The sequence below is a fragment of the Polistes fuscatus genome, unplaced genomic scaffold, assembly GCF_010416935.1.
Source record: "Polistes fuscatus isolate 324 unplaced genomic scaffold, CU_Pfus_HIC Scaffold8, whole genome shotgun sequence".
In the NCBI taxonomy this organism is placed as follows: domain Eukaryota; kingdom Metazoa; phylum Arthropoda; class Insecta; order Hymenoptera; family Vespidae; genus Polistes; species Polistes fuscatus.
In genome coordinates, this window is record NW_025113162.1 from 8,731,631 (window position 1) to 8,753,767 (window position 22,137).

A 22,137-nucleotide genomic window follows, 5' to 3' on the forward strand; every position below is an offset into this window, starting at 1 on the left:
TAAGAATGCTATAAAATCAGAACGCTATAATCTTAGATTTTAAATAATTACATAAAATTGAATACATGACATTAAAATAATTACATCGTTTTACAGACACACGAAACATAAATTTCTTCGACGTACATATATTATATTATATATTATTATAACTATACTAGATATACTTTCAAAAAAATATATCATATACTACCATATACTAATATATATATATATATATATTTTACTATCAAAGAATTTTTTGATAGTGTTGTACCGTCATCGCGTTAAGTACCTACTGTCGCCCCCTGGTAGTCTCGTTAAAAACTAAAATGAATCTGGTTAGATAAAAATGGGGACTTGTGAGCTTCTATGCACTTCTGTATTCTTTGGTTCCGGTATCATTTCGCGGGTAAAATTGTTTATTTACGGTTAGTCCAGTGGTCCCGGTTTGCATCTGAATTTATTTTTTATTTACCATATATCGTAATTATTTTCTTTTAAACATGGGTAAAAAGGATAAAAATAAGAAAAAGTTAAGTGGTATGGTTAAAACGGCTATTAAAACGGAAAAGAAATTAAATGCTAAACAGAAGAAAGAATTAGCAGCTCTTGGAGAGGTTAGTTTTAAATGTTTTCTTATACAAACAAATTAATGTATTAGAAGTACATTAATATTTATAATTTGATATTGAATTAATTATTTGGTAACTTTAGGAAGATATAGAAAAAGTTATTGCTGATATTGAACGAGAAGAAGCTCGTAGACAACGTGTCGTAGAAATTGTAATAGAACCACCGTCTCGTAGGGTTAATTTTTCTTTGGTAGCTCATCCCTTTAAAGATGAACTTATTATGTTCGGTGGAGAATTTCACGACGGTCAAAAGGTTTCATTTTATTACTTACAAATTAGTTGTATTTGCATCAAAGTTTTTATTTAAATTACAATGTTCATATTATCCAGACAACCGTGTACGGTGACTTATTTACATATAATTTAAATAAAAAAGAATGGACAGTGATAAAGGCGCCAGGAGCACCACCACCTCGATGTGGTCATCAAGCAATAATTACCTCTACGAATAAAGGAGAGATGTGGATCTTTGGTGGAGAGTTTTCTAGTCCGTCCGAATCACAATTCTATCATTACAGAGATCTGTGGGTTTACAGAATAGGAGAGAAAAAGTGGGAAAAAATAGCGTATGTTATAAATATAAGATTGCAATTTATGGATATGAACTTTCTTGATATGAGAAATCATATCATTATATACAATGTTTATTTAAGATCTCCTGGTGGTCCGTCAGCTAGAAGCGGTCATCGAATGGTTCACATGAAAAAGAAATTAATAGTATTCGGAGGCTTTTATGATAACCTTAGAGATTGTAAATATTATAACGATATTCACATGTTTCATTTGGAAACATATACATGGCACAAAATTGAATGCGCTGGTAATTTAATAAAATTATTTAATTATAAAACAATATTTTGCATAAAAAAAAAATGTTATATTTAGATAAAATTGTTCAGGAAATCCGCCAGCACCACGTTCCGGATGTATAATGTTGCCAGTGTCTGAAAAACTACTCGTTTATGGTGGCTATAGTAAAGACAAAATAAAAGCAGAAGTCGACAAGGGACAAGTTCATACAGACATGTTCTTATTATCTCAGGATAGTAAGAATATTTATATACATTCTCTTCTTAGATTAGTTTTATCTATTATAAAATATATGAATTTTTGTAGAGAATGATCAAACTGGTCTTAAATGGAAATGGGTATTAACAAAACAGGCAGGTCTTAAATGTTCTCCTCGTTGCGGTATGACTGGTGTTTTAGTACAACCGCATTTGGCATATGCATTTGGTGGAGTTTTTGATAATATAGATGATGAAGAAGAATTACAGGGAACATTTTATAATGATTTGTTGTCATTAGATTTAGAAAAATTTCAATGGCGCGAAGGTAAAAAAAATAATCTAACCTTATTGTAATTTAAATATAATTGTATCAAAATAATGTACATCGTTTTAAATACAGTTACATTGACTGGTAAAAGAGAACAACCAGGGCAACGTAAAAAAGAGAAAGCACAAAAGGAAGATCAAGTGGATGAATGTAATTCGCATGAAGATAAAGGAAGTTTTGATAATCATAAGAATTCAGAAACAGAAATAAACGATTCTAATAAACCTGTGCAATCTCCAATAATTTATACTGATGAGGATGACGTATTTACAGTTAGTCTTTTTGGTTACTTTTATTTATTACATATATATTAAATATAATGTAAATTTATTTGTTTTATTATACCAGTTAACAGTTAGTTCAAGTGCTCCATGTAGCACACAGACAAATAATACGGAAAAAGCTGAAAATATATTTGTTCCTTCGCCGAGAATAAATCCTGGGCTTGTCGTAAAAAATAATATTTTGTACTTATATGGTGGCATGTTGGAAGTCGGTGATAAACAATATACTTTCAATGATTTTTATAGTTTAGGTATGTCAGGTGTAAATATTTGAAAAATATTATGCAATATCTTGATGAATATTAATAATGCATATTTATAGATTGTCGTAAAATGGATGAATGGAGAACTATAATACATGATGATTTATCCTCGCAAGAATGGAATAACACAAGTAGTTCTGACTCAGAAGATGATGATGACGGCGATGATGATACGAGTAATAATTCGTCAGATAATGAGTAACGTAATTGTTAAATAAATTGTCTATATTTATTTTATAGAAATATTATCTAATAAATTATTTTAATTAATTCCTCCAATACATCAGTTTTAATATATTTTTAAAAATATATAAAAAGTCTCGTGATTTACGAATAACTATAAACTTGTGATATTTATATCGTTGTCTTAACTAATTATTATAAAAATATAAAAAGAAAAGTAACACAAATTTATGCCATTAATAACAATATATTTTTTTATTAATAAAAAAATGAAAACATATAGTAATCTATAATAATAGATATAAAAACATTATATACAAAAATTTATCATAATCTATGAAATTATTGATATTTCCCAAATGCAATATACGACCTATTACGATCAACGATTTTCTTTATAATATCAATTCAATTTAATAGAGAAAAAACAATATTTCCATAATGTAATCTATTCAATTTATATAACATATATATAAAATTTATTTATATTAATGAGTATAAAATATAATTTGTAATTGCATGATAATCATTTATATAAATTTGTATATGTAGCTTTAAAATCACTACTAATCTAAAATTTCTTCATGTATTCATATATAATCTTTTTAATTGTAATTTCCAGAAGTTGACAAAAAAATTTTACTCTTTAATTATTATTGATCCATTTATAAAACGATTACATGTTATTAGTTAAATATTTATCATTTTGATAAATATTAATTCGATTCATAGTTTATATATTACCCATTCCCAAGATAATATTTATTCTTAACCCATTACAAGTTACCCAATTTCTTAAAACTGTTTGCGTGATCTTACAAAGTTTTCCCAGGATACGCATTAATAAAGAAATACTTGGATCCATATAACCCCGTGATTATCGTAAAATATATGGGTTTTTTCATCGGAAGTAGAATTATAATCGAGAACGAAGTAAATCGATTTTTTTGGCTGCATGCCTTTGCAATTCAATTAATTTCATAGCAAAGCCTATATTACCATGAAGTTTAATTTTACCTTGAAAAAATGCTTTTTGTGGATTTAATTTTCCTGTGATAAAATCAGTTACATCATTATCACTGACGGTAAATGTAATATCAGGCTTACTTTTACCATTTAATTCTACTGATCCTTTGCCTGTTTTAGCATTTATTACCCAATATGCTTCTGCACCTCCAGGCCCATTTATCACTTTAACTCCATAAATTCCACGAGCTTTTTCTATCAAACCATCCGTATCTTCTAACATTGCAATTTCAAGTAATTTAAAAAGCGGACCAGCTTTGAAAGAATTCGGATCGACGCTGCCAGTTTTATTCTGTTTAACAGGGCCAGAAGACACAGCTTTTTTCGCGAGATTAGGTGCACTGTCAGGAAAGCCTAATTTATATAAAGCAACGATAACAGCACCGCCTAAACCTATATTATGTTGTAATGCTAATTTCGCTCCTTGAACTTGACGTTTTCCAGCTTGTCCTCGGAGTTGCCAACAAAGTTCTGCACATTGTGCAATGCCCGTAGCTCCTAAAGGATGTCCTTTGGAAATTAAACCACCGCTAGGATTTATGACGTACTTTCCACCATATGTATTATCTCCAGAATCCACGAGTTGTCCACCTTTGCCTGGAGGACAAAGTCCTAAAGCTTCATAAGTGATCAGTTCATTGGTTGAAAAGCAATCATGCAATTCTATTACATCTACATCTACTGGTTTGTACTTGGTTGTCGTGAAAACCTTCTCTGCAGCATTTCTGGTCATATCATATCTAAAAACAAATATTAATATAGTTGATTTTTCTTATAATAGATAAAAAGTAACAGAAATATAATTATGTCTTTTACCCAACAAGTTTGATGCAACTACGCTCTGTGAATGTGGATGGCAAGTCGGTAGACATTTCCATTGCTACAATTTCTACTGCTTGTGACTCTAATCGATGTTTACGAACAAAATCTTCATTAGCTAAAATAGCAGCTGCTGCACCATCAGAAGTAGGACAGCATTGAAGTTTCGTAAGAGGTCCAAATACGTTTGGAGATTTCATTATTTGTTGTAAAGAATACTTTTCTTGAAATTGAGAATATGGATTATTTACGGAATGTAAATGATTTTTATAAGCAATTTTTGCAAAATGTTCAGCTTTTGTTCCATATTTCTTCATGTGTTCGAGACCAGCATTTCCAAACATTTGGGCAATAATTGGTTTTTCATTTATTCCTATAATAAATAATGTATTACAAATTCATATATAAATGTACATCATATATAAATATGGTTTATAACTTACCAGCAACATCGGCCATAAGTTGAACATGTTTATCCATTGGATTTGTACGATCTAAAAATTTAGATGTCAATGAACCTCGTTCCATTTTTTCAAAACCAAGAGCTAAAGCGCAATCAGCATTTCCACTTTCTATGATTTGCTTAGCCAGCATTAACGCAGTTGATCCAGTTGAACAATTATTATTTACATTATAAATAGGACAACCGCTCAATCCTACTTCGTAAATGGCTCTTTGACCACAAGTTGAGTCTCCGTATACATATCCAACGCAAGCAGCTTTGATATCACTGTATGGGACATTAGCATCTTTCAAAGCATTGTTTAACGCTTCTTTTGCTAATTGTGGAAAATCTGGGCCATCCTCTTTTCCAGGTTTCTCAAATTTAGTCATCCCAACACCGATTACGTATATTTTACTTTTGAGACTCATCTTTTTTAGTTTGATATAACAATAATCTAAGAATTGATCTAATTTACACCAAAATATTTACTAATCGTCTTCTTCCTATACATAAAAATAAATACAAACTGTTCGTTTATATTACAATTCAAATAATCATTGATTAATTATGCTAACAAATAATAGAGACTCACCGATTTCCTACCGAAGAAATTACAATAAAATCGAAGAATGACAATTAAAAATTAATTAAAGTTGAACTTTAACCAGTTTTGTTGAAACTTATTATATCACTATTAACGCATATTATAAATGACGAATCAGTTTCGAAATCATATAATAAAAACTTTGATTTACATTTCCTCTATCATACAATACACATGTAACAGTAAAGTGTTTGCAAGAAGCAAGTGACGATTGGTACAAAGCAAGTTTACAGTAACGAATCATTAATCAGCTTTAATAAGAATCTTACTACAAGTAATCAATTGGTATTGTCAAGATGTTAACTAATTGAAATATTGAAATGTTTGTCTATAAAAATAAATCAAATTAATAATAATATATAAATTCATATAAAAGATAATAAAATTGTAATCAAATAAATATAATATCTACAGTTATTTAAATCGTATAATATGTGGGTCATCAATTCCCTTAGAAAGTGCCATATTTACGCAACAAAAGGCGCCACAATTTGAATCAGACGTAACACGTTCAAACAACCGTGTAATAAAATTTCATTTAATCGACTAATATCTACGTAGAAAAATTCTAATACAAACATTATCAGGAAAATATAATTGAATAATGGGATAAATAATCAAATTTGTAAATTCCATTGATTTTCGTAATATCATATTTTAAACCACGACCATATTGGGTAGATGCATTTTTGTAAAGATAACGCATCAAATTCGAGTAAGTTTTAATCTTTGTCTAGATACACATCGATTATTATTGAAGAATATTCACGCTTCCAGTGAAATATTCAATATCCAGGAGCAATTGTACCGATCGTTGACGTATTTTGCCGAGCCTGATACGCATGTCTTGAGAAGATCCTTTGATAGAGGAAGGGAGAGAGAAGATAAATGGTGGTAACGATGATGGCGAGTGGTAAGAGGATCAGATTCGTTTGGAGACGTAAGAGGGACGTAAAAGCATAGGGGGTGCGGAACAGTCAGTGCGCGGCGGGGTGCGCTTCCCGATGCAGGTCATGATTTTGCTCCAGGTGAACGTGCAACGAAATATCCAGAATCCATTCGACAACATCAACGAGACTCGTGAATATATTTAAGAACGTTGCGTTCGCAGTGCATGGGTGTATAATAATATTATATCTTTATTTTCGCTTTAAGTTTATTCTTTCTTACGAAAAAAAAAAAAAGAAAAAATATATATATTTATACATGCATGAATCGCACGTTATCCTGTCCTTTTTTTCTATGTTAAATAAATAGACTTGCTCTCTTTCTATATATATATATAATGGAAAAAATTGTGGGATTAGGGTTCAGGGAATGGAGAGGTAAAGAAATTGTTCGGCATGTAGTACATACGTATGTACGCGAGAAATACACATATGGAACAAAAAAGAAACTTGACGAGCAAATAAAAGAAGGGATATTTTTTGCTGTAAAAATGAAGCCAACATTTTTATCTGTCGCAATATTATGCTTTGTACCGAGGAATGAGATACAAAATTTACTTTGGCATTAGTGTTATTTTTCACAGATTCGCGTATTTTTGCGATATCTCTTTGCCGACGATCTGGCCGAATGCATCTGTACTACCGAAGCCAAGTAAATTCTTGCACTGGAAGAAGGGAATTAAATATGACGTTGCTTCACGACTATGCTTTCTGGCGAAAAACAAAATTTTTCTGTCAGCAAGAAAAACCGGTTAATGGTGGCCCAACCATCGATTGCTCCGTTATACGGTACCCGTACGTAGCAGCATGGCTCCACAATACAGGTAGCGACAATTTACATTTTTTAAGACAATTTTTTTGTTTTTTTCTCTTCGATATATGTAACGTATATTTGTATATTTCGAACGAACAATGTCTAGCAACGATCGATAATTATCTTTCGATTTTATTATCCAAATTGCCTCTTGCGAATTTATATACATATATTTTTCAAAAGTAATTTACGTTCATTCGTAGAAGAACCTTCAAGGATATCTAATTTTTGTTCCCGAGTATATATGCGTAGGATAGAAACTGTATATAAATATACAAGTAGCATATATAAGTTATATGCTTCGAACTCTGCAACAGTTGAAAGTAAGCTTGTTGCGTCAGCCTGTTGATTACAAGTACTTGAGTTCGCATTTATATTTTCACGAATTTGAAGCCTTTTATTCCACATGTTTAATCGCGATATTAATGTTTAAATATACAGAACAGTTAATAAGTGGCAAAATGAAGTTGTAACGTTAATATCATAATGTTATAGCGTTGAAAGCGCCTAAATGTTGTTCACTTTCAGCTAGAATAGACGTGGCGTAGATCAAGTCATTCAAGAATAGAGAAAACCGCAACAGGTTCTTGAGTGTTTAGATCGTAACTAGCTCGTCGATAACATATACTACGTTTTGCTTTTATTTCGATGGGATTTGAATTTTTGCCGATTGTAATTTTTACCTTCCTTTGCCTGCAAGGAGTACGCTTCGAGCTGTTTAAAATCAATAGCAAGGTTAAAGGCCTCTGCACACCGAAAGTAATACGATTTATTTGTTCTATCAATCTTTTATCATTGTCGCATATAAAGGGGTTGCATTCAAAGTTAGGAATATTCAAAGTATCGTATATACGTATGTCTCTTCCTCAAATGTCTTCTTTTTCATACGTATGATCATTTTTTATTCAATCGCATTCGTTGTGTACGGACCTTTTCCTTTAAAAGAGGCTCTCACATAGTGCAATTGTTCCGTTTGGTGGAAATAGATATAAACAATCGTTAAGTTCCTTTTCTTTATTCTAAAACATTATTTTCGATAGATTAGACCGCAATTCAGCACGCAAGAAACATGGAGTAACATTTTCTCAATGGAATAGCAACCACCGACCGGTTTATAATTAGAGGAAAATTTTACTAGGTCACACTTCGATCAAGCGGATGTTCGAAAATATAATATAATGCATTTATTATTTTAATGAAATAAGGTAGAAATTGCGAATGATAGATAGGTCAATTAATTTGTATTATTTCTTTCATCGTCGAGGATCGATAGTCCATATTTCCCTTCCCCGTCCCCCAGTCCCCAGCCCCGAATAAACTTCGACTTAGTTACGTCGATCTGCCAATTCGAGTAAGATTTAATTTTATTGGACATATTATGAAATTTTAGAGGTAGATCTTCCTAACCAGATTCAACGATATTTAATGATAGTTGATTATGATCGAATCGAGAGCTTAGAATTTCGCGTGCAAGTTAAATAAAAGACGGGACTTTCTCCATATACCCTCTTATCCCACTTACCCCTAGAGTGGAACAACGGAGGACGTATAGAGTTCGAGTATGAAAGGGAACAGCGAGAAAAGAGGGAGGTGGTAACTCAAGCCGGAGACCAACTCGAGCCCGCTGACCACTTGTCCAAGATAGCTGCCGATCGATCAAGCTATCTCATTATTGTGAAATCTGCTTACCGTTCCTGTCTATATACTCGTACACAAACCAGTTACTCTTAATTGAACTTCAATGATTTCCGGTTTATCACATTTTGCCGTACTACTCCGAAAACTCGAGCAGAACTATGTTTAAATTCTGTAAACTTTTAGAGTTCGCCGAGAGCTGTCGTGTTTTCAATTTTAATTCCACTACTGTATATGGATGACAATAATATAAAAATATATAATTTCAAATATATATGGTAGATTCAATGATTGCCTTTTTTTTGTTTTTTCTTTTTCTTTTTTGAGACAAATGGCTACAGCACTAGGTCCCGTGTGCGGTTACTATTTGCCCAATGTTCATTGAATTTTCCATTTTTCAAATTATACTTTTTTATGTTTAATCTATAATAATTACATTTAATAATTGTTACATTGTAACTGTAACCCCAATACGACAGCTTTCGTTTATATCACAATTATCATCCAATAAAAATGATTACATCGATCTGATCGAGTTTGCTAATTGTTTCCGATGAAATGATTGAATTTATTAACTATGCGATATCGGGAATGAAAATGTTTAGGAAACATCGTTGGAAGATATCTCGAGACAAGTATACGGATTATTTTGATTGGAAAAATAATTGCAGGTTATCAACCTTCAACGTTCACCGTATTCTCATGGAAAATATCATGATAACACGTGAGTTCAGTGATTGCGGAACGAGGATTACCATCTTCCATGATTTGTATTCTCTACCGATGATGTGTTTCCGAAGACGGATCCCATCCAGGAGATTTTATCCGTTCGATCTTGTGGATGATGAATTTTTGGGAATTCGGTAATCGTTCCATATATGTTAAAAAAAAAACCATTTGCATTGGCATTGGAAATTGGTCTTTTTCCGAGAAGTACCATACATCCTCGATAATGATCAACATCGTTAATCTCGTATCATTTTTCTCCTCTATGCATCAATTATTTAATACCAACGGCTTTAAAGATGATACGAACAAGTTACCGATACTTCTACATTTCCTAGTCAAGATTTTCATTTGCGAGCGAACATTAAAACGAATCTATTCGCACAAATTATTTTTCATTTTTAAACGTTTTTTTCTTCTTTATTCTTTTTTCCATATCGCAAGAGATAAATTGCCTTCTCGAAACTTCTCACGTAATTTTGATTCATTTCTTCTTCTCGATACCAACTTTATTTTTCCTCTTTAAATATTATTCTGTTGCTGTTTTAGATGCAAAGATATTTATGCTTTGAAGATTATAACTTTATCACGATAAAAAAACAAAATTAAAATATATCATTTACCGTTGACCAAACATCGACGAACAAAATGTCATCATCTGTTATAATCATGAAACAACTATAGAAATTCTACGAGTTACTTTCGTTGCTGATGTCAAACGGAATGGCCGCCACTGTGAATTTTCAATCGATATCGTTGAATCAAACGAATCCTAAATACATATACATATTAAAGCTTTTGCACAGAACAACTGAAATATATATTTCATTTCGATTAGAAATTTAATCATAAATTGTTTCGGCAAACCAACAAGGAATATTATTTTGTTAATATTCCCTTTCGTATTTTTGCAGAACAATTTGACGATCGGTGATGAAGAAGCTCTACCTGAAGAGGCTTCCACGTTGCTGTCGGTGCTTCTAGTCGGTTCGCCAAACTTCATATTTAATTTAAAGAATTTGAAATTTCACGATTTAAGGAATATCGCGTATATACGTTGCGCAATAATTTATCAACCAGCTAAATTCAGGCTTTTTCATTTCCATATTCGTCATTTGAAACATCCGTAAATCTTGTAAAACGTTTTCAATCCAAGCTAATCTTTTTCCGATAAGCGATTCAGTCGTGGCCTACTTTTAAGCTTTATCATAGCTGTCAGAACGAAGAAAGGATTATTTTTGCACGACAATAGAGAGTCGCGTATACACGCATCGTAAACAAAACAAATCTCTAATTCTCCTATTCACGATTATGCGAACCACCTCGTTATCGAAATTTTGTACGCGTACGCGTGCGTACGATGTTGAAATAGAATTTATTGCGCATCGTAAGTAAGAGCAAGACAAAAGCAAGGTGTCGTATATATTCGACACACCTTTTACGATAAATTATTATTTAGAAATTCATTGAATTTCAATTGATTTTACAGATACGTATCTATAATTAACGGAGAAACAACAAAACGATTGAGAATATTATTTAAAACGAAAGTATGCCCCCAGATGTTCCAGAAGTGTTCTTCATTCATCGATTTTTATTTGAATTTTGCAGGATTCCTGCTGCTGATACTTGTATTTTTATCAGTCGCTGGCAATGTCCTAGTTTGCGTAGCAATTTACACTGACCGAGGATTGCGAAGAATAGGGAACCTATTTCTAGCATCCCTTGCGATTGCTGACCTCTTCGTCGGTTGTTTGGTGATGACATTTGCCGGCGTAAATGATCTTCTCGGATACTGGGTCTTCGGCACGCAATTCTGCGACACTTGGATCGCTTTCGACGTTATGTGTAGCACTGCCTCTATTTTGAATTTATGCGCTATATCTCTTGATCGTTACATTCACATCAAGGATCCGCTGAGGTAAATTAGCATTTTCTCTTTCGTTTGTTGTTGCTGTTGTTGTTGTTGGAAAAAAAGAAGAAAAAAAAACGAAAAGTTTGGTTGTATATATGGTAGATACGGTCGCTGGGTAACAAGAAGAATTGCAACTGCTGGGATCGCTGTTGTGTGGCTATTAGCGGGTCTCATTTCTTTCGTGCCGATCAGCCTGGGTCTTCATAGAGCAGATCAGTTCCTGGTTTATAATGATGGGAAAGAGGTAACGATAGTGCAAGACTTCACATGCGACCAAAATAACTTTTGACTATTGGGACATCGATTATCTCTGAAAATACAATACTCATGACAGAAGGATACGGGTTAAGCATCTGGAACGGATATGTAAGGATCTCTATAGAGATCGCGTGGTAGAACAATAGGAGTAGGCATACTTACAAATCATTGATCAACACTACAAGAATCTCATTCAGCCTTCTTTCGAATTCGGGCGTCCGAGTAAGTGATAATCATAATCAAGTCAGTAATCTCTGTTAATTATGAAGCGCAGCCTCAGTTTTCGCATTGAGTTTAGTTATGTGCAACGCAAATAATATATGCAATATTGTATATTCACGCCTATAAGAGCGTGCATGCGCAACAATATGTTTCCGAGCGCCGCAGATCGAGCGATTTTCAGCTATATACAAATAATATATTATATATATTTGACGATCCACACACACGTGAGAGTGGTATCCACACGTGAAAGAGAAAGACAAATATTTCGTCACGAAAATAGTCGTGTCAATTACGGATATACATCCTATACTTGAAAAATCAATCTAAATCCAGCTGGCATAGCTTTACGTAATAAGAAATGGCCTTAAGGCATGCCCTTTGCCTTGGTATACGCTTTAAACGCACAAACGAATGCTTTACTATGCTGTTATAATCAAATGTGTCCGATTGATCGATTATATCGAAGCTAACGAACATGTATATCATATTTTCTGTCGTGATACCCAACGATCATTGATTGAATTATTATCCCGACCAAAATTGATACGTCCGTTCGAAATATTATCTTATACTATACTATCGTTTATTCTTTTTCTCAGGAACATCCAACTTGCGCCCTGGACCTTACCCCTACCTACGCGGTGGTATCCTCTTGTATCTCTTTTTACGTTCCTTGCATGGTAATGATCGGAATCTATTGCAGGTGAGGATCAATCAACGATTTACACGATATGCATAGAATATATTTTCAACGCGAAGAAAGCGTGATCAAAGTTCTTCCTAGTTTTAACAATAAGTAGCAAAGTAGAACGTCCGCTAACTGCTTCAATAGCAATCCGTATACCACTGTATCTGTTATATACGCAACGTTATATCTGTTACCATTTCGTGTAATAGCATAGATAACAGCTAACTCTCTTTTTCGTTATTAGACTCTATTGCTACGCGCAGAAACACGTGAAAAGTATTCGTGCTGTCACGAAAATACCGGATGTATCCGTAAGAAAGAGCTTCCGTACAAAGAGTCGTTACAAGCCACCAAAACCTCAAATGAAGTCAAAACCGACTAGTCCGTATCATGTATCCGATCATAAGGCAGCAATTACCGTAGGCGTTATCATGGGCGTCTTTCTTATATGCTGGGTTCCATTCTTCTGCGTTAACATTGTTGCAGCCTACTGTAAAACCTGCATATCAGTGCAAGCATTCCAAGTATGATCGTATTTTTAGACATTAAAAGATAAGCACGAGAGAGAGAGAGAGAGAATATTTAAATTTTATTCAAAAAAACTGCATGATCTTTTTCATATGGATTTGTATACGTGTACTTTGATTATTTTGGAAGTTATACTTCTTTTTTCTCTCTTTCTTGCTCGCTTGGATTTTGCACAATTTGAAATAAAATTTGACATCAGGTACTCACGTGGCTTGGCTATAGCAACTCGGCCTTCAACCCGATCATCTACAGTATCTTCAATACAGAATTCAGAGAAGCATTTAAAAGGATCCTAACGAAGGGTGTGCGTTCTCGAGGAAATCAGCCTTCCACTAGTGAATGTGGTGAATTTCGATCTATAGTGATACAGAAACACAATGGCTCTATGATCGAGTGTAACATCAGTCCGAGATCGAGCGCGGACAGTTCTCACGTTGGGGTTATAGCTCAAGTGCATCGAGACACTATAGCCAGTGCAATATGAAAGAAAAATAATCAATATAGCTTGCGCGTGAAGACACTTTGCAAAGAAGTTTTACGTTCCTATGGCCTCGTAAATACATGTATATCTATAACGAGTATTCGGTTATTTTCCAAAGGACCATCGGTGTCGAGAGGAAGCGTTTGTCATTTAAGCTCATTCGCGCAACGCGACAATTACTGTAATTCAGGTGCTTTTTTTTTAACGAACTCCGTCTACGTCGGGCCTTGGAAAAAAATATTTAAAAAAGAAAAGCAAAAAGAAAAACAAAAAGAAGAAATAATAAAACAATCGATATAATATACCTATTAACATATATGCAATTTCTCTTGGTCGGAGTATGGATCTTGTATTACGGATGATGAAATTTTCTTAAAAAAAGGATCTCGTATCATCAAGTATTAGTTGCTAATCATAGTTACTGTACGTACTATATGCTTATTCTTGGGACTGTAATTATAGCGCTAGTGCTTAACTAATCCGAAAATGTATAATTAGATTAGTAGATAGAAGTTAATATGACCGAAGGATGAAGAAGGAGATATCAAGTTTAAATTATATTAGATTCTCTTAGAGAGATTTCAAAATAAAATTCAGTGCGTAGAGACACCGGACTATGTACAAAACCGAAAAATAATTTAAATAAATAGTTAGTATGTTTTGTTCTTCCAGATGATTTTGTATTCTGTGCTTTTCTGCCTACGATATCGATTTATTATTATTAGCGAGTATTTGACGATATTTAGATTTCATTTGAAATGATCGTTTAGCCGTCATAGGAATTCCTTCGTATGCGCAATTGTCGTGTACGTTTGCTCGCTTTAACATTTTCCCGCATGATTGTAGACTAAGGTTGGTCGAGCAGAATGTCCGCCTTTTGACCGCTACCTTGATGCCCTTCGATGAATCTCAATGATTATAGATACGATACGTTGCCCTATTTTCTACACGTATAAAATCCGCATAAAACGTCCAGTTATTCGCAGTGCGTAATACGGTGTAATTGTGAAAAGATCGAGTCCACGTAAATTTTCGTCCTGTCCTTTTGAGGTAAGATCTTATACAACGGATGGAAAACTCCCCAATTTTCATTTTTACCTTTTACCTTTTACCCTTTTTCGTAATATTGCAAATGCGTCAGAGTTCATTTCCAAACTAATCATTTTTTCAAATAATCGAATCAAAAGAACTTACTTGTTTTTCGGTGACCTATTTAAAAAATACTTTTTCAAACAAACCATTGGAAGGATTCTTACATTTAAGCAAATAAATTTAATAAGTGCAGATGCATCGACTTTCGTTGATCGTGTATTTACTTCTATTCGTCGTTACCGAGAGAAGCAATTGTGACGATAAAGCGGAGTGGTATTTCGGTTTACGGTCCGCCTTGAAGAACTGTCCTTCGATGCCTTGGAATAATCTCAGTCAGGATGATTTTCTTGATATTTTTCGACAATGTATACAACAACGAGCTCTCAACTTTCTGGATTCCCTTCTCATCGACGATGTCATACCAGTTATAGATGGCATCGATTTAATACGATTTCAAGATAATAATTCAACGTCGTTGACAAATCAAATGGCCAAGTACGTTCATCTGATTTTTCTAAATTAAAAACGGACCGTTCGATTGGAAATAACATCGCGACAAAATGTATCGAAATGATCATTGGTTAAAGTTAAATTATATTTCAGAAAGGATAACACGTATAACGAGACGGATGATACTTCTAATTGGACGGGAATAGTATTGAATCGATTGACCGGAGTTTTACGCACGCACGTTTTGAAGATCGACGTCGACCACATAGTTAACAGCATATCTTTGCCGATAAACGAGACCGAGACAGATACATCCGGTAACAATAATACCGTTCAAGGTAATAAACGATATCTTTCGAGAAAATTAACACAATCGCGTTAATTCGATTGTCTTTCGCGTCTATACATTTCCCCCTCCCCCCTACGATTTATTTATTTCCGTATCATCAGGACGGAGACGCCGCCATAAACGACGTCATCATGCAATGTCTCTCATGATGATGGGTCTATTATTGATGGGTTCGATACTCGTACCAATGGGTTTTCAATTTCTAGCCGTTCTTGGTGGTAAAGCTTTGATTCTCGCTAAGATGGCTTTGTTATTGTCCAGTATACAAGGACTCAAGAAAATAGCAACCAATGGTGTCAATTATGGTTTGTATCATACACCTGTAGCCGAAGGTTGGCACGAAAGAAGTAATCAAGAAACGCCAACGCACTTTGATCTGCCCTATCCGATACACGCTCAAACTCACGCTTAAAATTCAAATTTGCGATCAACGTGAATTCATTTGACGTCGTTTTATCGTTAAGTATGCATAAATAATGTTCATATGTACATTAACATCGCAAAACAATTTGTAAGTTTTTAACACACACGGTTCTTCTTGTTTTATTTATATTGAATATCTCGTACGTCAATATTCATCATCTTTTTAGTAAAGAAAATGATTATCGTAACTTTTATATCTTGATAGCAGTCTCTTTTTATCTTATAATATACCAATAGATAAAAGTATAGGTGTATTTAGATAAGACACACATAAACGTAATTTCCGTTGTGTTCTCTATCTTTTAATATTATTGGTAATCGAATAAAACTAATGTTGTTATTGGTAGAAACTTCGGAATATTTTAGATAAAATAGAAAATATTTAATGTCAAGGTACAGTCTGATACGATCGTTCATGTTGATTGTATACCGATCGACGTTGTATTCTAATTAAATTTCATCGAAAAAAAAATACATTTAAGTTATATCTCTTGTGTAATTTGAATTATTTATTATATATTTATTTAGCAATAGTTTCTTGCGAATTGCAACAACGATTGTTTCATTTCGAACGACAATATTTCCGAATTATTTTCTCGAGTTCCGTTACTCCTGGCACAAATCTGGTAAGTGAGATTTATAAATAAAATTAAAGAATTTTGTATTATCTAACGTTAGGTTTATTTGGAGAATGTAATGAAAAAGAAGAGAATTCCAAATATTGGAAAATTTTAATGACAGCATATATTACTAAGTTACATCAGCTATTGAAAATCATTTAACAATACAAAACCTTACATAAACTCAATGATATTCATATTTGCAATTAGTATTTATGCAATAATATTACGTCCTCGTAAAGATACGCATTTCGTGATTACGTGCATTTTGTAAAACTGATTGCATTAACCATGCGTAAACCATTATCCGTTCTACGTTTCATACGCATACGAAAAAATGATCCTTCTTATCCTTTCCAAACATACGAAGAAATTTAAAATTCGTTTGCACATTCGATGTAAAACACTGATAATAAAATTACTAATTATATCCGATATAACATATATTTATCAACACTAGAGCGAAATTCTTAACCTGGCAACATGTATATTTTAATATGTATAGGTATACACAGTAGGAAGCTTGCGCATGAAATATTATTGGTCAGTTTATTTCATATTTCTCATTCAATGTTGCATTATTTAACAACATTGGGAGAAGCGTACTACTAAACGAGCCTCTCAAGTGACAAATTTCGAAAACGAGATTAGCGAGAAGTTTTGCGATCATCTCTGTTATTTTCTACTATTCCTAAAAAGTACGATGCTCCAAAGTTACCCCTTCTTTTCTTTTCTTCGATAATTATAGAAACTTGTCGAATAAATTTATTATTATTAAACAGCCGGTACGAAAGTTACGTATTATAATTGATCAGACTGTATTATCACGAGTATAACAATGCTAGCAATGATCTAAACTAATAATCGTAAGTCAATTACTAGACGAATTGAATCGTAGAAAAAAAAATAAAAAACAAAAATGATCGCAACGAAAAATACATTTTGCATAAGCCGGTCATTAATTCGTTGGACGCACAAGGTATTCTACAATATCTATTTAGGGTGTAACTTGTAACAAAACGTGGGATTCGCGGGTACAGTTTCGTTTTTCTCTTTAAATTTATCTTCTCGTGTCAGATTTTTGACGACGCATACAATTGATGAAAGTACATTTACGAAAGACATCATGTTAGAACCACGATTTCTTATTTCTAAGTGCAAGTATGGCGCAAGAAAACGTACGATTTGTCTAGAATATTTATTAAAGGCTTCAAAACCTGATTCTTCGAATTTTCAAGCGCACCTTGCCGGAAAAATAAACCTATTTTCCTATGTTCTTTTTATTTTTCTTTTAAATATAAGGAACATAGAGTACACAAGTCTAACAATAAGAATTCGAATATCATTCATTCCATTCGGTAAATGTAATTGCATTGCGTACGAATGTTGGTTATTCGATCACTGAATAATAATAGGTACAATAGATTTTCGATCACCCGTGTCGTTCGGCGAGATACTTTAAACTTTATACGATTTCAATATAATATAAAAAAAAAAAAAAGACAAATTATATATATTTTTTCTCTTCCAATTTACATAGATATATTCAATACGTTCGTATTCCAACGCGACATTGTTTTTCATTCGCACAGCTCGAAATTTAGAATTTTAGAATTTAGCATTTGGATTCGGATAATCGATGATCTATCGCATGTTACATTACATTGCCATTTTTAATTCGGTCCTGCCTATCCTTCCTACTTTTATTAATATTTCTTTTCCTTCCGTTTCCCCCCCACCCCCGTCCCTAGCAACAAGTTAAGTAAGAGAGATACTGCACGTTAGGACCATATTCCTATTTTTCCCTTTCCTTTTCCCCTCTTCGCAATTATGCATAATTCGAATTTCGATGAAGGATTTAAAAACAGCTGTTATCATTCGATTTGTCGTATATAAGACGAATTATTTATCATTTTAACTAATCACCTTACTACAAATGAAAATGCTTTACTTTTATTTTTACGATTTCATGAAATGAAATTTAGTCATTGAATGAAAATACTTATTATTTTCTATCTAATCGATGTTCCTTTTTTTTTTCTATACAATATTGTAATAAATAATACGAGTAATTAATTCAGCTTATATATATATATTAAATCTGAATTGATCTGTATTTTGGGCGTTGGTCACGCAGTACATTACGCGACATCCATTTTATTATTGCATTTTTTTCCTTTTTTAAAGTTCTATTCCTCCGAGAACGATACTGGCATAAAACTTTCGCAAATTTCATATGTAGGATTAATAAGAATCTCGCGTACATTTTTTTTTCTCTCTCTCTCTCTCTCCGTTTTTTTTCTTTTTTTCAAACGATGAAAGACTATGTTCTCCTTGCGAATATTCGAGAACGAGCGTTTTTTTTCTTTTTTTATTTTTTTTTCCTTTTTAAATATTTGTATTTATTCGTTAGCGCATAATAAGTACATGTGTACTTACGTATCTAGCTATTAAATAATTTACAATATCACATGCACTTTTTATTTTTCTTTTATCTTTTTTTTTTGTTCTTTTTGTGTTTTCTTTTAAATAGGATTGTCAAACACATACCTATATAGATATGTACCATCTATTCTTAAACGATGCAGCGTATCATACACACGAGGTGATTAGGTAAACATCTGCGCACATTATTTTCGTTATAAATATAAGCTTGTTCCGTGTAATTTGTTTTTTTCAATAGAGGAACCGAAAAATTATTCCGATTAACGTGAGACAGCAAATTTCATCGTTAATAAAATTAACGATAAGACTCTTTCTTTTGTACGCACGCCTTATACATTTACTCATAGGGACGAATCGATTTTTTTTTTTATTATGACTTTTTGTTTTACGACAATCCGCAATAATTTTTATACAGATGTTCACATTTTAACGCGTTAGAACATTTCTGAATGCGTTTAATTAATTCGTCTTTTACATACAGTATCTCCCACGAAAAAGCAGCAATAAATTCGTTAATCGCATCTAAGGCCGAAGCTATCCGGAAAGAAAGAAAAAAAAACAAAAACTTTCATCCCCCATTTACTTCGATATCCACGAGACGGATTTTTTTTCTTTAACACGTTCGCTGACATTCCGTTGAAAAATGTTTACAAACCACGTTATACTTTCTCAAAATCATTTTATTCGACTTAAATTTTTTTTTTTTTGAAAATTACTTAAGTACAAACAGAATAAATTTAAGAAGCCAGCTAAATATTTCGTTTGTAGTCTCACATATATTAAATTTCAATCGTATATTTAAGAATTGTGATCGTAGATATTTATTTATTGTTAAATGTGAGCTGGTCCGTTAACAAGAATGCGATGAATGTTAAAAACGAACGTGTTAAATAGTATACATATATATATATAATCGAGAAAATATTAATTAAGTACAAGGTACGCATAGAAATACGTGTAAAGTTAAACATGAGCATTATAGAAAGATGAGCCTCATGTGTGGATTATTTAGAATTATATTATAAACAGCGAATAAGCTTTCGATGGTATTATAAAAATGTAGTCAATTGTAAATACTTTAACCCTTTCTTTCGCATTAAAAAAGCATGCCCTAACGAAAGGGTTAATGATTATTAAGAAAAAAATAAAACATATGCAACAATCGAATGAAATTCGATAAAATATAATAGAATATTATGCAGATAGCTTTGTCTCAGCCTTAGGACGAATATTTATAATAAAAATTCTCTATCGCTTATATATACTAACTTTTTATATATCTATACTTCTTCTTCCTCTTCTTCTTCTTCTTTTTGTTTTCTTTTTTTTATTTTCTTTTTATTACTACCACAGCTTTTAAACACATTATTTTCCAGTCGTAAGAGGAGCATCACAAGTGAGATAACACGCGCACACGAAAGTGGACAACTTAATAAATATATATATATATATTAAACAATTAGAGAAATAATATGCGTTTTGTTAATTTCGTTCGCCTAAATAGTTAACATCGTTATATGTATATGTACTAAGAAATATCTAAAGATCAGGCTCATACTTGGACATCATTGACATACTTCGTTCGTTGATTCGATCGATCGAATGCACGAACAACGAGAATAAAATGCGCATTGAAAGATGTCATTGACAGATTTTGATTGTTTCTAATTGTAGATTTAAATTCCTTACCAAAAATAACAAACAATTCCATATTTTTGTTTTTGTTTTTGTTTAAACGTGCGAATATACTTAGGCGTAAGATATTTTTTTTTGTTTTTTCGTTGCGCACACATTTCGGCTTCTTCGATAAACGTTCGCGATTCTTTTAATCTGCGTTTTTTCTTTTCTATTTTTATCTAAATTTTATATAACAGTCACATATTCGGAAGTTCTATTTACAAAATATTCCTACATATATAGCGGATAACAAACATTGATCTTTTGGCTATTAATCGATGATTTCTTCTTGTATATTCTCTTGCAAGAATTACGCATCTTTTTAACTTTTTAATTCGAATCTCTTCTTATTTTTCTGTTTTCGACAGAAAAGATAGAGCTTTCGTTAACTTTTTAATTAAATTAAAATGACTTTAAGTGCAAAATAATATTCTCTTTGATACATGTTATGCGATAAAGAATATAACGAGTCCGTGCGTGCGTGCGTGCGTGCGTGTGTATGTATTTGTGTAAGTGCAAAAGAAAATAATGCTACTCGAGCTATTAGAAATGCGCAAAAGATTTTTACAAATATCAATTGTATCAATCATTGTGTACTTCGTGTAGTAGTAGTAATAGTAGTAGTATTAGTAGTAGTAATAGTATTAGTAATAGTAGTAATAGTAGTAGTTTTATGTACGCAATTGACCATCCACGTACGGCAATGTACACAAACGTATCTTTGTACCAAACGTGTGGGAGGATCATTCTCTTATCTCTCCACATCATGCACACACGAATAAAGCAAGGATACTCGAAGTTTGAATTAAATTATCGTTAAAAAACATAAACACCCACCCGGCCCCCTACCCAAAACAATAATAATAACGAAAAATAAAAAGAAGAAGAAAAGAAGGAATAATAAATAAAATATACCGGCTACTTTCGTCGAGCTTTTGTCGAGCTTTTGTCGAGCTTTTGTCGAGCTTTTGTCGTAAGAACTGCATAGCTATATACAAATTGGCATTATAGATATCACAGTTACAATGTATGACGACAATCGCAGAAGGAAACTTCTCTTAAAGCATTGCCTTATTTTTTTTTTCTTCGTTTATGTCACAACTAGCACCATATAATGTGTAATGCGTATTAGATACAATATCATTCTTGCATTCTTTCTTTCTTTCTTTCTTTTTTTCTTCTTGTCGATCGTTATTTAATGTTACGCAATGTAATACATACACCAATTATTATTATTGTTAATATTAATGTTATGACTATTATCATTATTATTATTATTATTATTATT

The 22,137-nt window shown here is 32.5% G+C and overlaps 4 protein-coding genes across 9 annotated transcripts; 3 read left to right on the forward strand and 1 right to left on the reverse strand.

Annotated features, from left to right (window-relative positions):
• Nucleotides 1-357: 357 nt before the first annotated feature.
• Nucleotides 358-2,742, forward strand: LOC122524880 (kelch domain-containing protein 4). The gene is made up of 9 exons (XM_043647369.1): nucleotides 358-599; nucleotides 697-867; nucleotides 945-1,180; nucleotides 1,268-1,434; nucleotides 1,514-1,660; nucleotides 1,731-1,949; nucleotides 2,025-2,224; nucleotides 2,301-2,487; nucleotides 2,559-2,742. Exons 1-9 carry the CDS (start codon nucleotides 486-488, stop codon nucleotides 2,699-2,701), a joined length of 1,584 nt encoding a protein of 527 aa, XP_043503304.1. The 5' UTR covers nucleotides 358-485; the 3' UTR covers nucleotides 2,702-2,742.
• A 590-nt stretch (nucleotides 2,743-3,332) lies between these two features.
• Nucleotides 3,333-5,823, reverse strand: LOC122525052 (sterol carrier protein 2). Its single transcript, XM_043647608.1, has 4 exons — nucleotides 5,565-5,823; nucleotides 4,971-5,475; nucleotides 4,525-4,900; nucleotides 3,333-4,448 (listed from the first exon to the last, which is right to left on the reverse strand). The coding sequence occupies exons 2-4, from the start codon at nucleotides 5,398-5,400 to the stop codon at nucleotides 3,599-3,601; spliced, it is 1,656 nt and encodes a 551-aa protein (XP_043503543.1). The 5' UTR covers nucleotides 5,401-5,475; nucleotides 5,565-5,823; the 3' UTR covers nucleotides 3,333-3,598.
• Nucleotides 5,824-6,449: 626 nt separating this feature from the next.
• On the forward strand, nucleotides 6,450-14,464 carry LOC122525053 (dopamine receptor 1-like). 5 transcript variants are annotated; one of them, XM_043647611.1, is made up of 7 exons: nucleotides 6,450-7,347; nucleotides 9,644-9,835; nucleotides 10,613-11,619; nucleotides 11,716-11,857; nucleotides 12,696-12,799; nucleotides 13,029-13,308; nucleotides 13,512-14,464. In XM_043647611.1, the coding sequence occupies exons 3-7, from the start codon at nucleotides 11,261-11,263 to the stop codon at nucleotides 13,794-13,796; spliced, it is 1,170 nt and encodes a 389-aa protein (XP_043503546.1). In that variant the 5' UTR covers nucleotides 6,450-7,347; nucleotides 9,644-9,835; nucleotides 10,613-11,260; the 3' UTR covers nucleotides 13,797-14,464. The 5 variants fall into 5 exon arrangements, with proteins under 5 accessions (XP_043503546.1, XP_043503548.1, XP_043503545.1 ...); XM_043647613.1 differs by lacking the exon at nucleotides 9,644-9,835; XM_043647610.1 differs by lacking the exon at nucleotides 6,450-7,347 and having other exon boundaries at nucleotides 9,438-9,835.
• Nucleotides 14,465-14,550: 86 nt separating this feature from the next.
• Nucleotides 14,551-16,606, forward strand: LOC122525057. 2 transcript variants are annotated; one of them, XM_043647621.1, is made up of 4 exons: nucleotides 14,551-14,843; nucleotides 15,079-15,380; nucleotides 15,489-15,673; nucleotides 15,786-16,606. In XM_043647621.1, the coding sequence occupies exons 2-4, from the start codon at nucleotides 15,079-15,081 to the stop codon at nucleotides 16,094-16,096; spliced, it is 798 nt and encodes a 265-aa protein (XP_043503556.1). In that variant the 5' UTR covers nucleotides 14,551-14,843; the 3' UTR covers nucleotides 16,097-16,606. The 2 variants fall into 2 exon arrangements, with proteins under 2 accessions (XP_043503556.1, XP_043503555.1); XM_043647620.1 differs by having other exon boundaries at nucleotides 14,551-15,380.
• Nucleotides 16,607-22,137: the final 5,531 nt, after the last annotated feature.